This window comes from Oncorhynchus mykiss, chromosome 26 (genome assembly GCF_013265735.2).
Source record: "Oncorhynchus mykiss isolate Arlee chromosome 26, USDA_OmykA_1.1, whole genome shotgun sequence".
Lineage (NCBI taxonomy): Eukaryota > Metazoa > Chordata > Actinopteri > Salmoniformes > Salmonidae > Oncorhynchus > Oncorhynchus mykiss.
This window is the reverse complement of record NC_048590.1, coordinates 6393450-6415042: the sequence shown is the minus strand read 5'-3', so window position 1 is coordinate 6415042 and position 21593 is coordinate 6393450. Positions and strand designations below refer to the sequence as shown.

The 21593-nt window shown below is 45.4% G+C and overlaps 1 protein-coding gene and 1 long non-coding RNA gene across 13 annotated transcripts in view; both read left to right on the top strand.

The window, feature by feature from the left end:
* Window positions 1–21593, top strand: part of LOC118936596 (DIS3-like exonuclease 1) — a 52863-nt gene that overhangs the window by 29234 nt on the left and 2036 nt on the right. For all 6 annotated transcript variants that reach the window (XR_005039643.1, XR_005039642.1, XM_036963241.1 and 3 more), the window contains 10 exons: window positions 16–275; window positions 3124–3216; window positions 4018–4172; window positions 12397–12475; window positions 13149–13278; window positions 14445–14605; window positions 16060–16214; window positions 17441–17619; window positions 17881–18026; window positions 21334–21505. Coding sequence is in view for 4 of the 6 variants with exons in the window: in XM_036963241.1 (XP_036819136.1) it covers window positions 16–275; window positions 3124–3216; window positions 4018–4172; window positions 12397–12475; window positions 13149–13278; window positions 14445–14605; window positions 16060–16214; window positions 17441–17619; window positions 17881–18026; window positions 21334–21505 (1530 nt within the window). In the remaining 2 variants the exon portion in view is untranslated. The remainder of the gene's footprint in view (window positions 1–15; window positions 276–3123; window positions 3217–4017; window positions 4173–12396; window positions 12476–13148; window positions 13279–14444; window positions 14606–16059; window positions 16215–17440; window positions 17620–17880; window positions 18027–21333; window positions 21506–21593) is intronic.
* LOC118944398 lies at window positions 18023–20960 on the top strand. Of its 7 annotated transcripts, none has more exons than XR_005039648.1 (8): window positions 18023–18105; window positions 18157–18457; window positions 18495–18582; window positions 18648–18971; window positions 19023–19221; window positions 19347–19892; window positions 19944–20142; window positions 20268–20960. It is a non-coding gene; the product is annotated as an uncharacterized LOC118944398 (long non-coding RNA). The 7 variants fall into 7 exon arrangements; XR_005039650.1 differs by having other exon boundaries at window positions 18045–18193; window positions 18333–18457; XR_005039645.1 differs by having other exon boundaries at window positions 18045–18281; window positions 18319–18457.

Genomic DNA, 21593 nt, shown 5'->3' with positions numbered 1-21593 from the left:
TTTGTGTGTTTCTAGCTCGGTGAGATGCCAGTGTCCTCCCCCGAGAGCCCCTGGTCAGTAGACCCCGCCGAGGTGATTACCAGACGGGATCTGAGACAAACCCACCTGGTGTTCAGCGTCGACCCTCGGGGCTGTGAGGACGTAGACGACACCCTGTCCATACGCAGCCTCCCCCCCGGCCCGCGGGGCCCGAGGTTAGAGCTGGGCGTTCACATCGCTGACGTCACACACTTTGTTAAAGAGGGGTCCCTGACAGACCTGGAGGCTCGCGCTAGGTGAGAGGGAGGGGGAGGGAGTGAATGTGTTTGAGTGTCTGTGAGGCATGTGCCAGGTCCTCCCTCTATTTAAATAAAGAAAACATGTATTAACCCCCCCCCTCGTCGAAGGACATATATCTTCCTCCTCGTCGAAGGACATATATCTTCCTCCTCGTCGGGGGACATATATCTTCCTCCTCGTCGGGGGACATATATCTTCCTCCTCGTCGGGGGACATATATCTTCCTCCTCGTCGGAGGACATATATCTTCCTCCTCGTCGGAGGACATATATCTTCCACCCTCTCATAATAATAATAATTAGTCGGAAATTAGAAGTTGTATTCTGTATAAAGGCAAAAAAGGCATTTTTGAACCAAAGGACGAGCTTTTCTTAATAATCTACTGAAGTTTAATTTATGTTTGAATAAAGCTTTTAGTGAGCGGTCGAAAGCATTAATATTGAATAATTTTAGCCTCCCAAACTCATATTCATTATAGGCACGTTTAATTTTGTCTGGCTTAGCATTCCAAATAAAATGAAATATTTTTTTGCTCATATGATTTAAAAACGAGTCATCTGGAGTAGGCAGTGCCATTAGTCAGTCAACTGGGATCGGACCAAAGAGTTCATCAATGTGATGAAATAGACAAGTATTTACCAGAAATAGACAAGTATTTACCAGAAATAGACAACTATTTACCAGAAATAGACAAGTATTTACCAGAAATAGACAACTATTTACCTCTCCGTGGTTGCAGAATCTTATCTATTTTTTGCTAACGTTCTATTGAAATTAATTGTGGTAAGTCCATTAATATTTTTTTGAGAATACCAAGTACGTCTACTTCACCATCCGCCCATTTTATTAGTAAACTACAAGGTGGTGTAAACACTGTATTTTCTAACGATCCAATACGTAATATGGTACGCTTGTCATAATTAGGTTTTAGTCCAGAGAGGCTAGAAAAGGGAACAAGATATTCAACGAGACTGTACAGGGATCCAGATTGAGACTGTACAGGGATCCAGATTGAGACTGTACAGGGATCCAGATTGAGACTGTACAGGGATCCAGATTGAGACTGTACAGGGATCCAGATTGAGACTGTACAGGGATCCAGATTGAGACTGTACAGGGATCCAGATTGAGACTGTACAGGGATCCAGATTGAGACTGTACAGGGATCCAGATTGAGACTGAACAGGGATCCAGATTGAGACTGTACAGGGATCCAGATTGAGACTGTACAGGGATCCATATTTAGACTGTACAGGGATCCAGATTGAGACTGTACAGGGATCCAGATTGAGACTGTACAGGGATCCAGATTGAGACTGTACAGGGATCCAGATTGCGGACTGTACAGGGATGCAGATTGCGACTGTACAGGGATCCAGATTGAGACTGTACAGGGATCCAGATTGAGACTGAACAGGGATCCAGATTGAGACTGTACAGGGATCCAGATTGAGACTGTACAGGGATCCAGATTGAGACTGTACAGGGATCCAGATTGAGACTGTACAGGGATCCAGATTGAGACTGTACAGGGATCCAGATTGAGACTGTACAGGGATCCAGATTGAGACTGTACAGGGATCCAGATTGAGACTGTACAGGGATCCAGATTGAGACTGTACAGGGATCCAGATTGAGACTGTACAGGGATCCAGATTGCGGACTTAAGAAAAGAACTAGAGTCATCGGAATACATTGACACTTTAGTTTTTACCCCCTGGATTTCTAACTCCTTGATGTTCTTGTTGGATCCAATTTGAATAGCTAGCATTTCAATGGCCATAATAAATAGATATGGAGACAACGGACAGCCTTGTTTTACTCCTCTTAAAAGCTCAATACTTTCTGAGAAGTAACTATTATTTACTATTTTACATCTGGGGTTGCTATACATAACTTTAACCCATTGGATAAGAGATTCACCAAAAGTTAAAGTAATCCATTAATTCTCGTCGTGCTTTATCAAACGCCTTTTCCAAAATCTGCTATGAAGACCAGACCTGGTATCTTCGATGTTTCATAATGTTCAATTATTTCAAGAAATTGTCGTACATTATCTCCAATATATCGTCCATGTAAAAAACAATATTTGGTAAAACCTTTTTTATTCTATGTGCTATACATTTTACCAGGCTTCTCGCATCACAACATTGAAGTGTTAGAGGCCTCCATTTTTTTTTTTAAATAGACTGGATCTTTATACATACCAACTGGGTCCTGTTTTACTAGTAATGAAATCAGACCTTCTTGTTGAGTACCTGAAAGTCTACCGTTTGTATAAGAGTAATTAAAACATGCTAATAATGGATTGTTGAGTACGTCAAAAAAAGGTCTGATATACTTCTACTGGTATACCATCAAGCCCTGGCGTTTTACCATCAAGCCCTGGTGTTTTACCATCAAGCTCTGGTGTTTTACCATCAAGCCCTGGTGTTTTACCATCAAGCCCTGGTGTTTTACCATCAAGCCCTGGTGTTTTACCATCAAGCTCTGGTGTTTTACCATCAAGCCCTGGTGTTTTACCATCAAGCCCTGGTGTTTTACCATCAAGCCCTGGTGTTTTACCATCAAGCCCTGGTGTTTTTCCAGACTGAAAAGAAAACCAATGCTTAAAATATTTTGCTTCCTCTTTCAAAATATAATTTGGTGAATCATGGATAACTCCTCCCTTAAAGTGACCCTGGAATACCCATTTCCCCAAAAGTCAACAGTTCTGACACGTCCCTCCTGTCCGTCTCCCTCCCCCAGTCTGACAGTCAGTACGGTCTGATGTTGTGGGGTCAGTCGCCCCCTGCTGGTGACTGTGTTAGCTCCAGTAAACTCTTTCTTCTGTCATGTTCTCAGGGCCACCACGTACTACCTGGCCGACCGCAGGTATGACATGCTGCCTGCTGTCCTCAGTGCTGACCTCTGCTCTCTGCTGGGAGGGGTGGACAGGTGAGAGATCAACTCTACATCACACTGACCTCTGACCTCTGCTGGGAGGAGTGCACAGGTAGAGGAACAACACTTACTGACACCACAACACACTGACCTCTGACCTCTGCTGGGAGCGGTGGACAGGTGAAGGAACAACACTTACTGACACCACAACACACTGACCTCTGACCTCTGACGGGAGGGGTGGACAGGTGAAGGAACAACACTTACTGACACCACTACACACTGACCTCTGACCTCTACTGGGAGGGGTGGACAGGTGAAGGAACAACACTTACTGACACCACATCACACTGACCTCTGACCTCTGCTGGGAGGAGTGGACAGGTGAAGGAACAACACCTACTTACACCACAAAACACCGACCTCTGACCTCTGCTCTCTGCTGGGAGGAGTGGACAGGTGAAGGAACAACACTTACTGACACCACAACACACTGACCTCTGCTCTGTAAACCCCAGTGAAGTTCATCAGGATGATTCATTTAGTCTTAGGTCACTCTCATAACGTTGGTTGGAACTATCCAGTAGTCTGAGGCTGTATGTCCGTGCCTCATTAACAGCTGTCCGTGTGTCCCTCTGTGCGTGTCCGTGTGTCCCTCTGTGCGTGTCCGTGTGTCCCTCTGTGCGTGTCCGTGTGTCCCTCTGTGCGTGTCCGTGTGTCCCTCTGTGCGTGTCCGTGTGTCCCTCTGTGCGTGTCCGTGTGTCCCTCTGTGCGTGTCCGTGTGTCCCTCTGTGCGTGTCCGTGTGTCCCTCTGTGCGTGTCCGTGTGTCCCTCTGTGCGTGTCCGTGTGTCCAGGTATGCCATGAGCGTTATGTGGGACCTGGATGCCCAGACCCTGGCGGTGAACAAGGTCTGGTACGGTCGTACACTAATCCAATCCTCCTACCAGCTTTACTATGAACTGGCCCAGGCTCTGCTCAACGGAGAGGAGGCAGAGGTCCCAGAACTAGGTACCATCATGTTTAATACTGCTGAATGGAGAGGAGGCAGAGGTCCCAGAACTAGGTACCATCATGTTTTAATACTGCTGAATGGAGAGGGGACAGAGGTCCCAGAACTAGGTACCATCATGTTTTAATACTGCTGAATGGAGAGGAGACAGAGTTCCCAGAACTAGGTACCATCATGTTTTAATACTGCTGAATGGAGAGGAGACAGAGTTCCCAGAACTAGGTACCATCATGTTTTAATACTGCTGAATGGAGAGGAGACAGAGGTCCCAGAACTATGTACCATCATGTTTAATACTGTTGAATGGAGAGGAGACAGAGGTCCCAGAACTAGGTACCATCATGTTTTAATACTGCTGAATGGAGAGGAGACAGAGGTCCCAGAACTAGGTACCATCATGTTTAATACTGCTGAATGGAGAGGAGACAGAGGTCCCAGAACTAGGTACCATCATGTTTTAATACTGCTGAATGGAGAGGGGACAGAGGTCCCAGAACTAGGTACCATCATGTTTTAATAGTGCTGAATGGAGAGGAGGCAGAGGTCCCAGAACTAGGTACCATCATGTTTAATACTGCTGAATGGAGAGGAGGCAGAGGTCCCAGAACTAGGTACCATCATGTTTAATACTGCTCAACGGAGAGGGGACAGAGGTCCCAGAACCAGGTACCATCATGTTTTAATACTGCTGAATGGAGAGGGGACAGAGGTCCCAGAACTAGGTACCATCATGTTTTAATACTGCTGAATGGAGAGGAGACAGAGGTCCCAGAACTAGGTACCATCATGTTTAATACTGCTCAACGGAGAGGGGACAGAGGTCCCAGAACTAGGTACCATCATGTTTTAATACTGCTGAATGGAGAGGAGACAGAGGTCCCAGAACTAGGTACCATCATGTTTAATACTGCTGAATGGAGAGGAGACAGAGGTCCCAGAACTAGGTACCATCATGTTTAATACTGCTGAATGGAGAGGGGACAGAGGTCCCAGAACTAGGTACCATCATGTTTAATACTGCTGAATGGAGAGGGGACAGAGGTCCCAGAACTAGGTACCATCATGTTTAATACTGCTGAATGGAGAGGAGGCAGAGGTCCCAGAACTAGGTACCATCATGTTTTAATACTGCTGAATGGAGAGGGGACAGAGGTCCCAGAACTAGGTACCATCATGTTTAATACTGCTGAATGGAGAGGGGACAGAGGTCCCAGAACTAGGTACCATCATGTTTAGTACTGCTGAATGGAGAGGAGGCAGAGGTCCCAGAACTAGGTACCATCATGTTTTAATACTGCTGAATGGAGAGGCTGTCTAAAGTAGTGCACTACCCTTCTCCAGACTGTCTAAAGTAGTGCACTACCCTTCTCCAGGCTGTCTAAAGTAGTGCACTACCCTTCTCCAGACTGTCTAAAGTAGTGCACTACCCTTCTCCAGACTGTCTAAAGTAGTGCACTACCCTTCTCCAGGCTGTCTAAAGTAGTGCACTACCCTTCTCCAGACTGTCTAAAGTAGTGCACTACCCTTCTCCAGACTGTCTAAAGTAGTGCACTACCCTTCTCCAGACTGTCTAAAGTAGTGCACTACCCTTCTCCAGTAGTGCACTACCCTTCTCCATCCAGACTGTCTAAAGTAGTGCACTACCCTTCTCCAGGCTGTCTAAAGTAGTGCACTACCCTTCTCCAGACTGTCTAAAGTAGTGCACTACCCTTCTCCAGACTGTCTAAAGTAGTGCACTACCCTTCTCCAGACTGTCTAAAGTAGTGCACTACCCTTCTCCAGGCTGTCTAAAGTAGTGCACTACCCTTCTCCAGACTGTCTAAAGTAGTGCACTACCCTTCTCCAGGCTGTCTAAAGTAGTGCACTACCCTTCTCCAGACTGTCTAAAGTAGTGCACTACCCTTCTCCAGGCTGCCTAAAGTAGTGCACTACCCTTCTCCAGACTGTCTAAAGTAGTGCACTACCCTTCTCCAGTAGTGCACTACCCTTCTCCAGGCTGTCTAAAGTAGTGCACTACCCTTCTCCAGACTGTCTAAAGTAGTGCACTACCCTTCTCCAGTAGTGCACTACCCTTCTCCAGACTGTCTAAAGTAGTGCACTACCCTTCTCCAGACTGTCTAAAGTAGTGCACTACCCTTCTCCAGACTGTCTAATGTAGTGCACTACCCTTCTCCAGACTGTCTAAAGTAGTGCACTACCCTTCTCCAGTAGTGCACTACCCTTCTCCAGACTGTCTAAAGTAGTGCACTACCCTTCTCCAGGCTATCTAAAGTAGTGCACTACCCTTCTCCAGTAGTGCACTACCCTTCTCCAGACTGTCTAAAGTAGTGCACTACCCTTCTCCAGGCTATCTAAAGTAGTGCACTACCCTTCTCCAGTAGTGCACTACCCTTCTCCAGACTGTCTAAAGTAGTGCACTACCCTTCTCCAGGCTGTCTAAAGTAGTGCACTACCCTTCTCCAGACTGTCTAAAGTAGTGCACTACCCTTCTCCAGACTGTCTAAAGTAGTGCACTACCCTTCTCCAGACTGTCTAAAGTAGTGCACTACCCTTCTCCAGGCTGTCTAAAGTAGTGCACTACCCTTCTCCAGGCTGTCTAAAGTAGTGCACTACCCTTCTCCAGACTGTCTAAAGTAGTGCACTACCCTTCTCCAGGCTGTCTAAAGTAGTGCACTACCCTTCTCCAGGCTGTCTAAAGTAGTGCACTACCCTTCTCCAGGCTGTCTAAAGTAGTGCACTACCCTTCTCCAGACTGTCTAAAGTAGTGCACTACCCTTCTCCAGACTGTCTAAAGTAGTGCACTACCCTTCTCCAGACTGTCTAAAGTAGTGCACTACCCTTCTCCAGGCTGTCTAATGTAGTGCACTACCCTTCTCCAGTAGTGCACTACCCTTCTCCAGGCTGTCTAAAGTAGTGCACTACCCTTCTCCAGACTGTCTAAAGTAGTGCACTACCCTTCTCCAGTAGTGCACTACCCTTCTCCAGACTGTCTAAAGTAGTGCACTACCCTTCTCCAGACTGTCTAAAGTAGTGCACTACCCTTCTCCAGACTGTCTAATGTAGTGCACTACCCTTCTCCAGACTGTCTAAAGTAGTGCACTACCCTTCTCCAGTAGTGCACTACCCTTCTCCAGACTGTCTAAAGTAGTGCACTACCCTTCTCCAGACTGTCTAAAGTAGTGCACTACCCTTCTCCAGGCTATCTAAAGTAGTGCACTACCCTTCTCCAGACTGTCTAAAGTAGTGCACTACCCTTCTCCAGGCTATCTAAAGTAGTGCACTACCCTTCTCCAGTAGTGCACTACCCTTCTCCAGACTGTCTAAAGTAGTGCACTACCCTTCTCCAGGCTGTCTAAAGTAGTGCACTACCCTTCTCCAGACTGTCTAAAGTAGTGCACTACCCTTCTCCAGGCTGTCTAAAGTAGTGCACTACCCTTCTCCAGGCTGTCTAAAGTAGTGCACTACCCTTCTCCAGACTGTCTAAAGTAGTGCACTACCCTTCTCCAGACTGTCTAAAGTAGTGCACTACCCTTCTCCAGACTGTCTAAAGTAGTGCACTACCCTTCTCCAGGCTGTCTAAAGTAGTGCACTACCCTTCTCCAGGCTGTCTAAAGTAGTGCACTACCCTTCTCCAGACTGTCTAAAGTAGTGCACTACCCTTCTCCAGGCTGTCTAAAGTAGTGCACTACCCTTCTCCAGGCTGTCTAAAGTAGTGCACTACCCTTCTCCAGGCTGTCTAAAGTAGTGCACTACCCTTCTCCAGACTGTCTAAAGTAGTGCACTACCCTTCTCCAGACTGTCTAAAGTAGTGCACTACCCTTCTCCAGACTGTCTAAAGTAGTGCACTACCCTTCTCCAGGCTGTCTAATGTAGTGCACTACCCTTCTCCAGACTGTCTAAAGTAGTGCACTACCCTTCTCCAGGCTGTCTAAAGTAGTGCACTACCCTTCTACAGGCTGTCTAAAGTAGTGCACTACCCTTCTCCAGACTGTCTAAAGTAGTGCACTACCCTTCTCCAGGCTGTCTAAAGTAGTGCACTACCCTTCTCCAGACTGTCTAAAGTAGTGCACTACCCTTCTCCAGTAGTGCACTACCCTTCTCCAGACTGTCTAAAGTAGTGCACTACCCTTCTCCAGTAGTGCACTACCCTTCTCCAGACTGTCTAAAGTAGTGCACTACCCTTCTCCAGACTGTCTAAAGTAGTGCACTACCCTTCTCCAGACTGTCTAAAGTAGTGCACTACCCTTCTCCAGACTGTCTAAAGTAGTGCACTACCCTTCTCCAGGCTGTCTAAAGTAGTGCACTACCCTTCTCCAGACTGTCTAAAGTAGTGCACTACCCTTCTCCAGGCTGCCTAAAGTAGTGCACTACCCTTCTCCAGACTGTCTAAAGTAGTGCACTACCCTTCTCCAGGCTGTCTAAAGTAGTGCACTACCCTTCTCCAGACTGTCTAAAGTAGTGCACTACCCTTCTCCAGACTGTCTAAAGTAGTGCACTACCCTTCTCCAGGCTGTCTAAAGTAGTGCACTACCCTTCTCCAGACTGTCTAAAGTAGTGCACTACCCTTCTCCAGACTGTCTAATGTAGTGCACTACCCTTCTCCAGGCTGTCTAAAGTAGTGCACTACCCTTCTCCAGGCTGCCTAAAGTAGTGCACTACCCTTCTCCAGACTGTCTAAAGTAGTGCACTACCCTTCTCCAGTAGTGCACTACCCTTCTCCAGACTGTCTAAAGTAGTGCACTACCCTTCTCCAGGCTGTCTAAAGTAGTGCACTACCCTTCTCCAGACTGTCTAATGTAGTGCACTACCCTTCTCCAGACTGTCTAAAGTAGTGCACTACCCTTCTCCAGTAGTGCACTACCCTTCTCCAGACTGTCTAAAGTAGTGCACTACCCTTCTCCAGGCTGTCTAAAGTAGTGCACTACCCTTCTCCAGTAGTGCACTACCCTTCTCCAGACTGTCTAAAGTAGTGCACTACCCTTCTCCAGGCTGTCTAAAGTAGTGCACTACCCTTCTCCAGACTGTCTAAAGTAGTGCACTACCCTTCTCCAGGCTGTCTAAAGTAGTGCACTACCCTTCTCCAGACTGTCTAAAGTAGTGCACTACCCTTCTCCAGGCTGTCTAAAGTAGTGCACTACCCTTCTCCAGGCTGTCTAAAGTAGTGCACTACCCTTCTCCAGACTGTCTAAAGTAGTGCACTACCCTTCTCCAGACTGTCTAAAGTAGTGCACTACCCTTCTCCAGACTGTCTAAAGTAGTGCACTACCCTTCTCCAGGCTGTCTAAAGTAGTGCACTACCCTTCTCCAGGCTGTCTAAAGTAGTGCACTACCCTTCTCCAGGCTGTCTAAAGTAGTGCACTACCCTTCTCCAGGCTGTCTAAAGTAGTGCACTACCCTTCTCCAGACTGTCTAAAGTAGTGCACTACCCTTCTCCAGTAGTGCACTACCCTTCTCCAGACTGTCTAAAGTAGTGCACTACCCTTCTCCAGACTGTCTAAAGTAGTGCACTACCCTTCTCCAGGCTGTCTAAAGTAGTGCACTACCCTTCTCCAGGCTGTCTAAAGTAGTGCACTACCCTTCTCCAGACTGTCTAAAGTAGTGCACTACCCTTCTCCAGGCTGTCTAAAGTAGTGCACTACCCTTCTCCAGACTGTCTAAAGTAGTGCACTACCCTTCTCCAGGCTGTCTAATGTAGTGCACTACCCTTCTCCAGACTGTCTAAAGTAGTGCACTACCCTTCTCCAGTAGTGCACTACCCTTCTCCAGACTGTCTAAAGTAGTGCACTACCCTTCTCCAGACTGTCTAAAGTAGTGCACTACCCTTCTCCAGGCTGTCTAATGTAGTGCACTACCCTTCTCCAGACTGTCTAAAGTAGTGCACTACCCTTCTCCAGGCTGTCTAATGTAGTGCACTACCCTTCTCCAGACTGTCTAAAGTAGTGCACTACCCTTCTCCAGTAGTGCACTACCCTTCTCCAGACTGTCTAAAGTAGTGCACTACCCTTCTCCAGTAGTGCACTACCCTTCTCCAGACTGTCTAAAGTAGTGCACTACCCTTCTCCAGTAGTGCACTACCCTTCTCCAGTAGTGCACTACCCTTCTCCAGACTGTCTAAAGTAGTGCACTACCCTTCTCCAGTAGTGCACTACCCTTCTCCAGTAGTGCACTACCCTTCTCCAGACTGTCTAAAGTAGTGCACTACCCTTCTCCAGGCTGTCTAAAGTAGTGCACTACCCTTCTCCAGACTGTCTAAAGTAGTGCACTACCCTTCTCCAGGCTGTCTAAAGTAGTGCACTACCCTTCTCCAGGCTGTCTAAAGTAGTGTACTACCCTTCTCCAGGCTGTCTAAAGTAGTGCACTACCCTTCTCCAGACTGTCTAAAGTAGTGCACTACCCTTCTCCAGACTGTCTAAAGTAGTGCACTACCCTTCTCCAGACTGTCTAAAGTAGTGCACTACCCATCTCCAGACTGTCTAAAGTAGTGCACTACCCTTCTCCAGACTGTCTAAAGTAGTGCACTACCCTTCTCCAGACTGTCTAAAGTAGTGTACTACCCTTCTCCAGGCTGTCTAAAGTAGTGTACTACCCTTCTCCAGACTGTCTAAAGTAGTGCACTACCCTTCTCCAGACAGTCTAAAGTAGTGCACTACCCTTCTCCAGACTGTCTAAAGTAGTGCACTACCCTTCTCCAGGCTGTCTAAAGTAGTGTACTACCCTTCTCCAGACTGTCTAAAGTAGTGCACTACCCTTCTCCAGACTGTCTAAAGTAGTGCACTACCCTTCTCCAGACTGTCTAAAGTAGTGCACTACCCTTCTCCAGGCTGTCTAAAGTAGTGCACTACCCTTCTCCAGGCTGTCTAAAGTAGTGCACTACCCTTCTCCAGACTGTCTAAAGTAGTGCACTACCCTTCTCCAGACTGTCTAAAGTAGTGCACTACCCTTCTCCAGACTGTCTAAAGTAGTGCACTACCCTTCTCCAGACTGTCTAAAGTAGTGCACTACCCTTCTCCAGACTGTCTAAAGTAGTGCACTACCCTTCTCCAGACTGTCTAAAGTAGTGCACTACCCTTCTCCAGACTGTCTAAAGTAGTGCACTACCCTTCTCCAGACTGTCTAAAGTAGTGCACTACCCTTCTCCAGGCTGTCTAAAGTAGTGCACTACCCTTCTCCAGACTGTCTAAAGTAGTGCACTACCCTTCTCCAGACTGTCTAAAGTAGTGCACTACCCTTCTCCAGACTGTCTAAAGTAGTGCACTACCCTTCTCCAGGCTGTCTAAAGTAGTGCACTACCCTTCTCCAGGCTGTCTAAAGTAGTGCACTACCCTTCTCCAGGCTGTCTAAAGTAGTGCACTACCCTTCTCCAGACTGTCTAAAGTAGTGCACTACCCTTCTCCAGACTGTCTAAAGTAGTGCACTACCCTTCTCCAGACTGTCTAAAGTAGTGCACTACCCTTCTCCAGTAGTGCACTACCCTTCTCCAGACTGTCTAAAGTAGTGCACTACCCTTCTCCAGACTGTCTAAAGTAGTGCACTACCCTTCTCCAGGCTGTCTAAAGTAGTGCACTACCCTTCTCCAGACTGTCTAAAGTAGTGCACTACCCTTCTCCAGTAGTGCACTACCCTTCTCCAGGCTGTCTAAAGTAGTGCACTACCCTTCTCCAGGCTGTCTAAAGTAGTGCACTACCCTTCTCCAGACTGTCTAAAGTAGTGCACTACCCTTCTCCAGGCTGTCTAAAGTAGTGCACTACCCTTCTCCAGGCTGTCTAAAGTAGTGCACTACCCTTCTCCAGGCTGTCTAAAGTAGTGCACTACCCTTCTCCAGACTGTCTAAAGTAGTGCACTACCCTTCTCCAGTAGTGCACTACCCTTCTCCAGGCTGTCTAAAGTAGTGCACTACCCTTCTCCAGACTGTCTAAAGTAGTGCACTACCCTTCTCCAGTAGTGCACTACCCTTCTCCAGGCTGTCTAAAGTAGTGCACTACCCTTCTCCAGACTGTCTAAAGTAGTGCACTACCCTTCTCCAGGCTGTCTAAAGTAGTGCACTACCCTTCTCCAGGCTGTCTAAAGTAGTGCACTACCCTTCTCCAGACTGTCTAAAGTAGTGCACTATAGAGGGAATAGAACAGATGTGTTTTTATGTTCTGGTTTAATTCATCTTATTGTGAAGCCAAAGTGATTTCTTCATTGTGTTGTCAATAAAGTTATATTATTATTATTCTATAGCCCAGCTACCACCTGGGGAGAGGGATGCCAAGCTGGCCCAGCTCACCCAGGCCCTGGAGACCCTCACCCACGTGGCCAGGTAGGTACTAAAGGGTTTCTGTTAATCATTGTCTCACCCACGTGGCCAGGTGGGTACTAGAGGGTTTCTGTTAATCATTGTCTCACCCACGTGGCCAGGTGGGTACTAGAGGGTTTCTGTTAATCATTGTCTCGCCCACGTGGCCAGGTGGGTACTAGAGGGTTTCTGTTAATCACTGTCTCACCCACGTGGCCAGGTAGGTACTAGAGAGGGTTTCTGTTAATAATTGTCTCACCCACGTGGCCAGGTGGGTACTAGAGGGTTTCTGTTAATCATTGTCTCACCCATGTGGCCAGGTAGGTACTAGAGGGTTTCTGTTAATAATTGTCTCACCCACGTGGCCAGGTGGGTACTAGAGGGTTTCTGTTAATCACTGTTTCACCCACGTGGCCAGGTACTAGAGAGGGTTTCTGTTAATCATTGTCTCACCCATGTGGCCAGGTAGGTACTAGAGTGTTGCTGTTAATCATTGTCTCACCCACGTGACCAGGTACTAGAGAGGGTTTCTGTTAATCATTGTCTCACCCATGTGGCCAGGTAGGTACTAGAGTGTTTCTGTTAATCACTGTCTCACCCACGTGACCAGGTAGGTACTAGAGAGGGTTTCTGTTAATCATTCTTTAACAATGATTAGATAACACTTCCATAAATGCACCATACATCTGTCCACCAGACAGCTGCGTGCCCAGAGGGACAAGGGAGGAGCGTTGGAGCTGGAGGGGGTAGAGGTGAGGGCGCAGCTGGATGAGGACAGGAACATCACAGCCCTGGTGCCCAGACAGCCACTGGAGGTCCATGAGACGGTGGGGAACAAATCATTGTAGCAACAGACGTTCGAATTCATATTTCTGTTCACTGTTTTCTTGTGCGACAAGACGTTGAAAAAACAACAACATACAATTGTTTGACTGTTGTAATGTTTGACTGTTGTAATGTTTGTTGTTGTAATGTTTGACTGTTGTAATGTTTGACTGTTGTAATGTTTGACTGTTGTCATGTTTGACTGTTGTCATGTTTGTTGTTGTAATGTTTGACTGTTGTAATGTTTGACTGTTGTCATGTTTGTTGTTGTAATGTTTGACTGTTGTAATGTTTGACTGTTGTAATGTTTGACTGTTGTCATGTTTGACTGTTGTCATGTTTGTTGTTGTAATGTTTGACTGTTGTAATGTTTGACTGTTGTAATGTTTGACTGTTGTCATGTTTGACTGTTGTCATGTTTGTTGTTGTAATGTTTGACTGTTGTAATGTTTGACTGTTGTCATGTTTGTTGTTGTAATGTTTGACTGTTGTAATGTTTGACTGTTGTAATGTTTGACTGTTGTCATGTTTGACTGTTGTCATGTTTGTTGTTGTAATGTTTGACTGTTGTAATGTTTGACTGTTGTCATGTTTGTTGTTGTAATGTTTGACTGTTGTCATGTTTGACTGTTGTCATGTTTGACTGTTGTAATGTTTGACTGTTGTCATGTTTGACTGTTGTCATGTTTGTTGTTGTAATGTTTGACTGTTGTAATGTTTGACTGTTGTAATGTTTGACTGTTGTCATGTTTGACTGTTGTCATGTTTGACTGTTGTAATGTTTGACTGTGGTAATGTTTGACTGTGGTAATGTTTGACTGTTGTAATGTTTGTTGTTGTAATGTTTGTTGTTGTAATGTTTGTTGTTGTAATGTTTGACTGTTGTAATGTTTGACTGTTGTAATGTTTGACTGTTGTAATGTTTGACTGTTGTAATGTTTGACTGTTGTAATGTTTGACTGTTGTAATGTTTGACTGTTGTAATGTTTGACTGTTGTAATGTTTGACTGTTGTCATGTTTGTTTTTGTAATGTTTGACTGTTGTAACTGACTATTTGAAGAAGTAGAAACCATAGCATGTTCGCCAACGAATCCTGCTTGTCATTCCTATCAAGGAGCTAGCCAATGCACATCCTAGCTAACAAGATGGAGAATGGTGTGTTTCCAGGTGGCAGAGTGCATGATCTATGCCAACCACTGGGTGGCCCGTAAGATCCAGGAGAGTTTCCCCCAGCAGGCCTTGCTGCGCCACCACCCGCCCCCACGCCAGGAGTTCTTCAACCAGCTGCAGGACAGTGCCCGGGCACGCGGCTTCACCATAGATACCAGGTAGACTGTTACTATGGTGTCACTAACTAACCAGCCATTTAACTATACATAGACACCAGGTATGTTACTAGGGTGTCACTAACTAACCAGCCATTTAACTATACATAGACACCAGGTATACTGTTACTAGGGTGTTACTAACTAACCAGCCATTTAACGATACATAGACACCAGGTATACTGTTACTAGGGTGTCACTAACTAACCAGCCATTTAACGATACATAGACACCAGGTATACTGTTACTAACTAACCAGCCATTTAACTATACATAGACACCAGGTACAGGTTATAAGCTGTGTTAATAACACTTCTATTAACTGTGTTATAAGCCGTTGAACTATCGATATATATATATATATATGGATATGTATGGATATGGATATGTATGGATATGGATATGTATGGATATGGATATGTATGGATATGGATATGTATGGATATGTATGGATATGGGTATGTATGGATATGTATGGATATGTATGGATATGGATATGTATCGATATGGATATGTATGGATATGGATATGTATGGATATGTATGGATGTGTATGGATGTGTATGGGTATGGATATGTATGGATATGGATATGTATGGATATGGATATGTATGGATATGGATATGTATCGATATGGATATGTATCCATATGGATATGTATCGATATGGATATGTATGGATATGCATCGATATGGATATGGATATGTATCGATATGGATATGTATGGATATGTATGGATATGGATATGTGTGTATATGGATATGTATCGATATGGATATGGATATGCATCGATATGGACATGGATACGTATCGATATGGATATGTATCGATATGTATGGATATGGATCGATATGGATATGGACATGTATGGATATGGATATGTATGGATATGTATGGATATGTATGGATATGGATATGTATGGATATGGATATGTATCGATATGGATATGTATCGATATGTATGGATATGAATATGTATGGATATGGATATGCATCGATATGGATATGTATCGATATGGATATGTATGGATATGCATCGATATCGATATGGATATGTATCGATATGGATATGCATTGATATGGATATGGATATGGATATGGATATGTATGGATATGTATGGATATGCATTGATATGGATATGTATGGATATGGATATGTATCGATATGGATATGCATCGATATGCATGGAATTATTATCATCTTTGAATAGAGACGTGGAACATTTCAGACATGTCTCATATTAAATATGTCAAAATATTGACTTGCACTTCATGTAGTTTTGCCTTGTGCAATGGAACGAATGGAATACTCCCAAAAGTGAAAACTCACAAGTATTTGACAAATGTGTTTGATCCCATGTCGGCACACCAGTCAACCAAAAGAACAACTAATTCAAACGTACAGGCTAGATCAAATAGCAGTAAAGTTCAACCCATAACCTTGACTCCCTGTCCCAGGTCAAACAAGGCCCTGGCTGACTCCCTGGACCGGGCCGTGGACCCCCGGGACCCGCTGGTGAACCGGCTGCTGAGGGTGATGGCTACCATGGCCATGTCTAATGCCCTCTACTTCTCTACCGGAGCCTGCCCTGTCGACCAGTACTATCACTATGGTAACTAATGTCCTCAGGACCAGTGCTATCACTATGGTAACTAATGTCCTCAGGACCAGTGCTATCAGTATGGTAACTACTGTCCTCAGGACCAGTGATATCACTATGGGAACTACTGTCCTCGGGACCAGTGCTATCAGTATGGTAACTAATGTCCTCAGGACCAGTACTATCACTATGGTAACTAATGTCCTCAGGACCAGTGCTATCACTATGGTAACTAATGTCCTCAGGACCAGTACTATCACTATGGTAACTAATGTCCTCAGAACTAGTAGTATCACTATGGTAACTAATGTCCTCAGGACCAGTGCTATCACTATGGTAACTACTGTCCTCAGGACCAGTGCTATCACTATGGTAACTAATGTCCTCAGGACCAGTACTATCACTATGGTAACTAATGTCCTCAGACCCAGTACTATCACTATGGTAACTAATGTCCTCAGGACCAGTGCTATCACTATGGTAACTAATGTCCTCAGGACCAGTACTATCACTATGGTAACTAATGTCCTCAGAACTAGTAGTATCACTATGGTAACTAATGTCCTCAGGACCAGTGCTATCACTATGGTAACTACTGTCCTCAGGACCAGTGCTATCACTATGGTAACTAATGTCCTCAGGACCAGTGCTATCACTATGGTAACTAATGTCCTCAAGACCAGTACTATCAGTATGGTTATATTTGGACAGATCTACTCTCAGGGCCCAGGTTATATCTGGACAGATCTACTCTCAGGGCCCAGGTTATATCTGGACAGATCTACTCTCAGGGCCCAGGTTATATCTGGACAGGTCTACTCTCAGGGCCCAGGGGCCCAGGTTATATCTGGACAGATCTACTCTCAGGGCCCAGGTTATATCTGGACAGATCTACTCTCAGGGCCCAGGTTATATCTGGACAGATCTACTCTCAGGGCCCAGGTTATATCTGGACAGATCTACTCTCAGGGCCCAGGTTATATCTGGACAGATCTACTCTCAGGGCCCAGGTTATATCTGGACAGATCTACTCTCAGGGCCCAGGTTATATCTGGACAGATCTACTCTCAGGGCCCAGGTTATATCTGGACAGATCTCCTCTCAGGGCCCAGGTTATATCTGGACAGATCTCCTCTCAGGGCCCAGGTTATATCTGAACAGATCTCCTCTCAGGGCCCAGGGGCCCAGGTTATATCTGGACAGAGATGATTTGTTTACCTCTGTGTCTCTTCCTTCAGGTCTGGCTCTGGACCGATACACCCACTTCACCTCTCCCATCCGTCGCTATGCCGACATGATCGTCCACCGCCTGCTCACCGCAGCCATCGCCATGGAGAAGGGGGCGGGGCCAGCCAAGGCTTTAGCCAGTAACAAAGAGTTGGAGGAGATGGCTCAGCAAATCAACAACAAGAACAGGGTCAGTATCGTAGCAATATCAAACATCCACAATAGCATTAAAAACGAAATAAAGATCCAATGAGATAAGAGAAGATATCATTCATCTCCAAACGGACGACTTGGGGGTGATGAAGACCTAAGGGTCAACTTTGTTTCAATAAATACCATGGGAGCATAGAGCACAGTGTGTGGAGTCTTTTACTGTAGAAAACACCCTGTGAGGATGGTTATCTTCTGACATTGACCCCTGAACTCTAACCTCTACCCTCTGACACCCTAGGCAGCACAGCATGCCCAGAAGGTGTCCACAGAGCTATTCCAGTGCCTCTACTTCAGAGACAAAGACCCAGAGACAGACGAGCGCTGTGTGGCCGACGCGGTCATCTACACCATCAGAGCCAACGGCATGCTGGTCTTCATACCACAGTAAGGTCATAACAGTAGAGCTGGTCTTCATACCACAGTAAGGTCATAACAGTAGAGCTGGTCTTCATACCACAGTAAGGTCATCACAGTAAGGTCATCACAGTAGAGCTGGTCTTCATACCACAGTAAGGTCATAACAGTAGAGCTGGTCTTCATACCACAGTAAGGTCATAACAGTAGAGCTGGTCTTCATACCACAGTAAGGTCATCACAGTAGAGCTGGTCTTCATACCACAGTAAGGTCATAACAGTAAGGTCATCACAGTAGAGCTGGTCTTCATACCACAGTAAGGTCATCACAGTAAGGTCATCACAGTAGAGCTGGTCTTCATACCACAGTAAGGTCATAACAGTAGAGCTGGTCTTCATACCACAGTAAGGTCATAACAGTAGAGCTGGTCTTCATACCACAGTAAGGTCATAACAGTAAGGTCATCACAGTAGAGCTGGTCTTCATACCACAGTAAGGTCATAACAGTAAGGTCATAACAGTAGAGCTGGTCTTCATACCACAGTAAGGTCATAACAGTAGAGCTGGTCTTCATACCACAGTAAGGTCATAACAGTAAGGTCATCACAGTAGAGCTGGTCTTCATACCACAGTAAGGTCATAACAGTAAGGTCATCACAGTAGAGCTGGTCTTCATACCACAGTAAGGTCATAACAGTAGAGCTGGTCTTCATACCACAGTAAGGTCATAACAGTAGAGTTGGTCTTCATACCACAGTAAGGTCATCACAGTAAGGTCATCACAGTAAGGTCATAACAGTAGAGCTGGTCTTCATACCACAGTAAGGTCATCACAGTAGAGCTGGTCTTCATACCACAGTAAGGTCATAACAGTAGAGCTGGTCTTCATACCACAGTAAGGTCATAACAGTAGAGCTGGTCTTCATACCACAGTAAGGTCATAACAGTAGAGCTGGTCTTCATACCACAGTAAGGTCATAACAGTAAGGTCATAACAGTAGAGTTGGTCTTCATACCACAGTAAGGTCATCACAGTAGAGCTGGTCTTCATACCACAGTAAGGTCATAACAGTAGAGCTGGTATTCATACCACAGTAAGGTCATCACAGTAGAGCTGGTCTTCATACCACAGTAAGGTCATAACAGTAAGGTCATCACAGTAGAGCTGGTCTTCATACCACAGTAAGGTCATAACAGTAGAGCTGGTCTTCATACCACAGTAAGGTCATAACAGTAGAGCTGGTCTTCATATCACAGTAAGGTCATCACAGTAAGGTCATCACAGTAGAGCTGGTCTTCATACCACAGTAAGGTCATAACAGTAGAGCTGGTCTTCATATCACAGTAAGGTCATAACAGTAGAGCTGGTCTTCATACCACAGTAAGGTCATAACAGTAGAGCTGGTCTTCATACCACAGTAAGGTCATAACAGTAGAGTTGGTCTTCATACCACAGTAAGGTCATAACAGTAGAGCTGGTCTTCATACCACAGTAAGGTCATAACAGTAGAGCTGGTCTTCATACCACAGTAAGGTCATAACAGTAGAGCTGGTCTTCGTATCACAGTAACGTAATCACAGTAGAGCTGGTCTTCATATCACAGTAAGGTCATAACAGTAGAGCTGGTCTTCATACCACAGTAAGGTCATAACAGTAGAGCTGGTCTTCATACCACAGTAAGGTCATAACAGTAAGGTCATAACAGTAGAGCTGGTCTTCATACCACAGTAAGGTCATAACAGTAGAGCTGGTCTTCATACCACAGTAAGGTCATCACAGTAACGTCATCACAGTAGAGCTGGTCTTCATACCACAGTAAGGTCATAACAGTAGAGCTGGTATTCATACCACAGTAAGGTCATCACAGTAGAGCTGGTCTTCATACCACAGTAAGGTCATAACAGTAAGGTCATAACAGTAGAGTTGGTCTTCATACCACAGTAAGGTCATCACAGTAGAGCTGGTCTTCATACCACAGTAAGGTCATAACAGTAGAGCTGGTATTCATACCACAGTAAGGTCATCACAGTAGAGCTGGTCTTCATACCACAGTAAGGTCATAACAGTAAGGTCATCACAGTAGAGCTGGTCTTCATACCACAGTAAGGTCATAACAGTAGAGCTGGTCTTCATACCACAGTAAGGTCATAACAGTAGAGCTGGTCTTCATATCACAGTAAGGTCATCACAGTAAGGTCATCACAGTAGAGCTGGTCTTCATACCACAGTAAGGTCATAACAGTAGAGCTGGTCTTCATATCACAGTAAGGTCATAACAGTAGAGCTGGTCTTCATACCACAGTAAGGTCATAACAGTAGAGCTGGTCTTCATACCACAGTAAGGTCATAACAGTAGAGTTGGTCTTCATACCACAGTAAGGTCATAACAGTAGAGCTGGTCTTCATACCACAGTAAGGTCATAACAGTAGAGCTGGTCTTCATACCACAGTAAGGTCATAACAGTAGAGCTGGTCTTCGTATCACAGTAACGTAATCACAGTAGAGCTGGTCTTCATATCACAGTAAGGTCATAACAGTAGAGCTGGTCTTCATACCACAGTAAGGTCATAACAGTAGAGCTGGTCTTCATACCACAGTAAGGTCATAACAGTAAGGTCATAACAGTAGAGCTGGTCTTCATACCACAGTAAGGTCATAACAGTAGAGCTGGTCTTCATACCACAGTAAGGTCATCACAGTAACGTCATCACAGTAGAGCTGGTCTTCATACCACAGTAAGGTCATAACAGTAGAGCTGGTATTCATACCACAGTAAGGTCATCACAGTAGAGCTGGTCTTCATACCACAGTAAGGTCATAACAGTAAGGTCATAACAGTAGAGCTGGTCTTCATACCACAGTAAGGTCATAACAGTAGAGCTGGTCTTCATACCACAGTAAGGTCATAACAGTAGAGTTGGTCTTCATACCACAGTAAGGTCATAACAGTAGAGCTGGTCTTCATACCACAGTAAGGTCATAACAGTAGAGCTGGTCTTCATATCACAGTAAGGTCATCACAGTAGAGCTGGTCTTCATATCACAGTAAGGTCATAACAGTAAGGTCATCACAGGAAGGTCATCACAGTAAGGTCATAACAGTAGAGCTGGTCCCAGGTGCTGTCTTACCAACTCATATGGTCATTGACAACCAGTAAATCATAGGAGTTGACAAGACAGCACAAATAGATCTGAGACCAGGCTAGCATTGAACTGAGCAAAAACATACAGTAGAAATCACTACAGTGATTTATGTTGAGATATTTCTCAAACAAATATCCATAAATAGGTTGATTTAAAAAGAGTACCGTAACACAACTGTGTGTGTTCCCAGGTATGCCCTGAAGGGGGCAGTGTACCTGAAGAACAGAGAGGGCCAGGTGGTGAGTGAGAGACAGGATGGAGGATGTGACTGGCAGACTGGTTCTCTACAGAGATACCTGGACCACATCACTACCACTACTGCTGCTGGCACCTCAACCTTCAACCTGTTCCAACACATCACCGTGAGTTCTACACAATTACTGTAGAATCTTTGTGAATACAGGCCCCGAGGGGGCCCACGTTCCCCATAGAGAGCGATCTTCCCGCAGG